Source organism: Setaria italica, chromosome IX, assembly GCF_000263155.2.
Source record: "Setaria italica strain Yugu1 chromosome IX, Setaria_italica_v2.0, whole genome shotgun sequence".
NCBI lineage: Eukaryota > Viridiplantae > Streptophyta > Magnoliopsida > Poales > Poaceae > Setaria > Setaria italica.
The window spans coordinates 10,092,445-10,094,610 of NC_028458.1; the positions used below are offsets into that span (position 1 = coordinate 10,092,445).

General features: G+C 39.9%; 1 protein-coding gene across 1 annotated transcript; it reads left to right on the top strand.

Moving 5' to 3' along the window:
- The first annotated feature begins 65 nt into the window (after nt 1-65).
- Nucleotides 66-2,166, top strand: LOC101774876. Its single transcript, XM_022829882.1, has 3 exons — nt 66-156; nt 239-1,293; nt 1,366-2,166. Exons 2-3 carry the CDS (start codon nt 925-927, stop codon nt 1,885-1,887), a joined length of 891 nt encoding a protein of 296 aa, XP_022685617.1. The 5' UTR covers nt 66-156; nt 239-924; the 3' UTR covers nt 1,888-2,166.

Sequence of the window (2,166 nt, forward strand, 5' to 3'; positions counted from 1 at the left end):
GGTAGGAAGTCATATGCCTCTCAAAATGTAATGGCTGCCGTAGATTTTGATCTCCGGGTCCACCTTATGTATTGGCTGGTTGGGAGGGGACAGCACATGATGCACTAGTGTTAAGAGATGCTTTGGAGCGTGAGAATGGACTTCGAGTGCCACAAGGTAATACACTAATACCATATCAGATTCTCCATATGAATCATTAATATAATAGAAATATGATATACTTTCCATCACATTTTAGGAAAATTCTACCTAGTTGATGCCGGATATGGAGCAAAACCAGGATTCTTGCCCCCTTTTCGTGGTGTTCGTTATCACTTGAATGAGTGGGGGAATAATCCTGTCCAAAATGAGAAGGAGCTATTCAACCTTAGGCACTCATCTCTTCGTATCACAGTAGAGCGTGCATTTGGGTGTCTAAAGAGAAGATTCAAAATTCTCGATGATGCCACTCCTTTCTTTCCTTTCCCAACTCAAGTAGACATTGTTGTTGCTTGCTGCATCATTCACAATTGGGTTATACAAGATGGAATTGATGAGTTCTTCATAGAAGACAATAATTTTTCAAGTTATAACCATGCTACAACATACAGTGGACAAGCACATGAGCATACCGAGATGGTTAATTTCAGGCAAAGTATTGCTGATCAGATGTGGGCAGACCATCAAGAGAACAATATTAGTTAGTACCCACTAGTTTGTTGATGTATTTCAGTTTTGCAAGTATTTTCCTAGATGTGTTTGTGTTGTATGGACATATTTATTGCTATATTTCAGTTGTATGAACATATTGTTGCTATATTTCAATTGTATGTACTTATTGTTGCTATATTGTATTTGGAAGGACTTATTTGCTGCTGAAATCCAGTTAAATGACATACAATCCTTGTTGTATTTGGTGCTGAAATCTTGTTAACTTAACATCCAATGCTAGCTGTTTTTTTTGTTACATGCCAGGCAATGGATGGTCATGTTGAGGGACTTGGGAGAGGTACTGGTGTGGCTGCCTGGACAGCGCCAATGTCCAATTTCATGCTGAAAAATCTTGCCAATGTCGTTGCCAGTGGTGTTAAAACAGGAAAGGGCTTCAAAAAGGTCTATTTCAATGCATGTGCTAGAGCTGTCAATGAAAAATTCAACACTACGCTCAATGGTGAGCAGATTAAGAACCATCTGAAGACATGGCAAAGAAAGTGGGCAAAGATAACACGACTCAAGAGCTTGAGTGCATCTGGATTCGATGAAGAGAACTACATCATCACCCTTGATGAGGAGCACTACAATGGCCATGTGCACGTAATCTAGTTTCTATTGTTTTGTGGTCTTGTTCTTATCATATTTTTCATACTAATTTCTATTGCATTGTAGGATCACAAGGCTGATGCCGAGTATTTAAACAAGCCTCTTGAGAACTATGCTGAGATGGAAACAATCTTTGGGAAGGATATGGCTACTGGCAAGTTTGCAAAGGATTCAAGTGCTCCTCTTGGTACAGAAGATGGTGATACTGAAGATGGGGCTGCAAATGGTACAGAAGAGGATCCTAGTAGTGCTTTTGAGGAAGGGGCAACATCTAATGCAAGACCTAACAAGAGGGCCAAGATTGTTGAAAGTGCAGAGGAGGGGTTGATTGGTGCGTTCAACAGAGTTGGTGACAAGCTTGCCATGGCTATAACGCAGGTTGCTAAATCTAATAATGAGCTGCCAGAAGATCTCTTTGACAAAGTGAATAGCCTTTCAGTTTCAGGCTTTAATGATCTTCAGATATCCACATACTATGCGCATCTGGTGGCCAATCCTCTCATTGGTAAAGCTTTCTATGGCTTGCCATTTCAGCACCAGTTACATTGGATGGCTATGTTTGTTAGTGAGAGGTTCCCTGGACAGTAGGTGCTTTTGGAACATACAACTAGTGATAGTGGTAAAGCTTTCTTTTGCTAACTAGGCCATGTTTGTTACACCTGATAGTTGTAACGGTCTCTTTTGTCAGTCATATTTCTTTTGCTAACTGTGGCCTATCATATAGTATGCCTTGAACTTTCTATATTGTGTAAGGCATGGATTTGATGTAATGGTACTGTGGTAAATGCCATCTATATATATGAATGATATTTGATGGTAAACAGTTCGGTTTGCTACCAAGCTTCCTTTTGTTTATTGCATTCTCAA

Bases quoted from the DNA above. Each gene is read 5' to 3' on its own strand.
- LOC101774876 (XM_022829882.1), top strand. From the start codon at position 925: ATGCTAGCTGTTTTTTTTGTTACATGCCAGGCAATGGATGGTCATGTT. The intron at 1,294-1,365 runs GTAATCTAGTTT...ATTGCATTGTAG, and splicing joins ACTACAATGGCCATGTGCAC to GATCACAAGGCTGATGCCGA.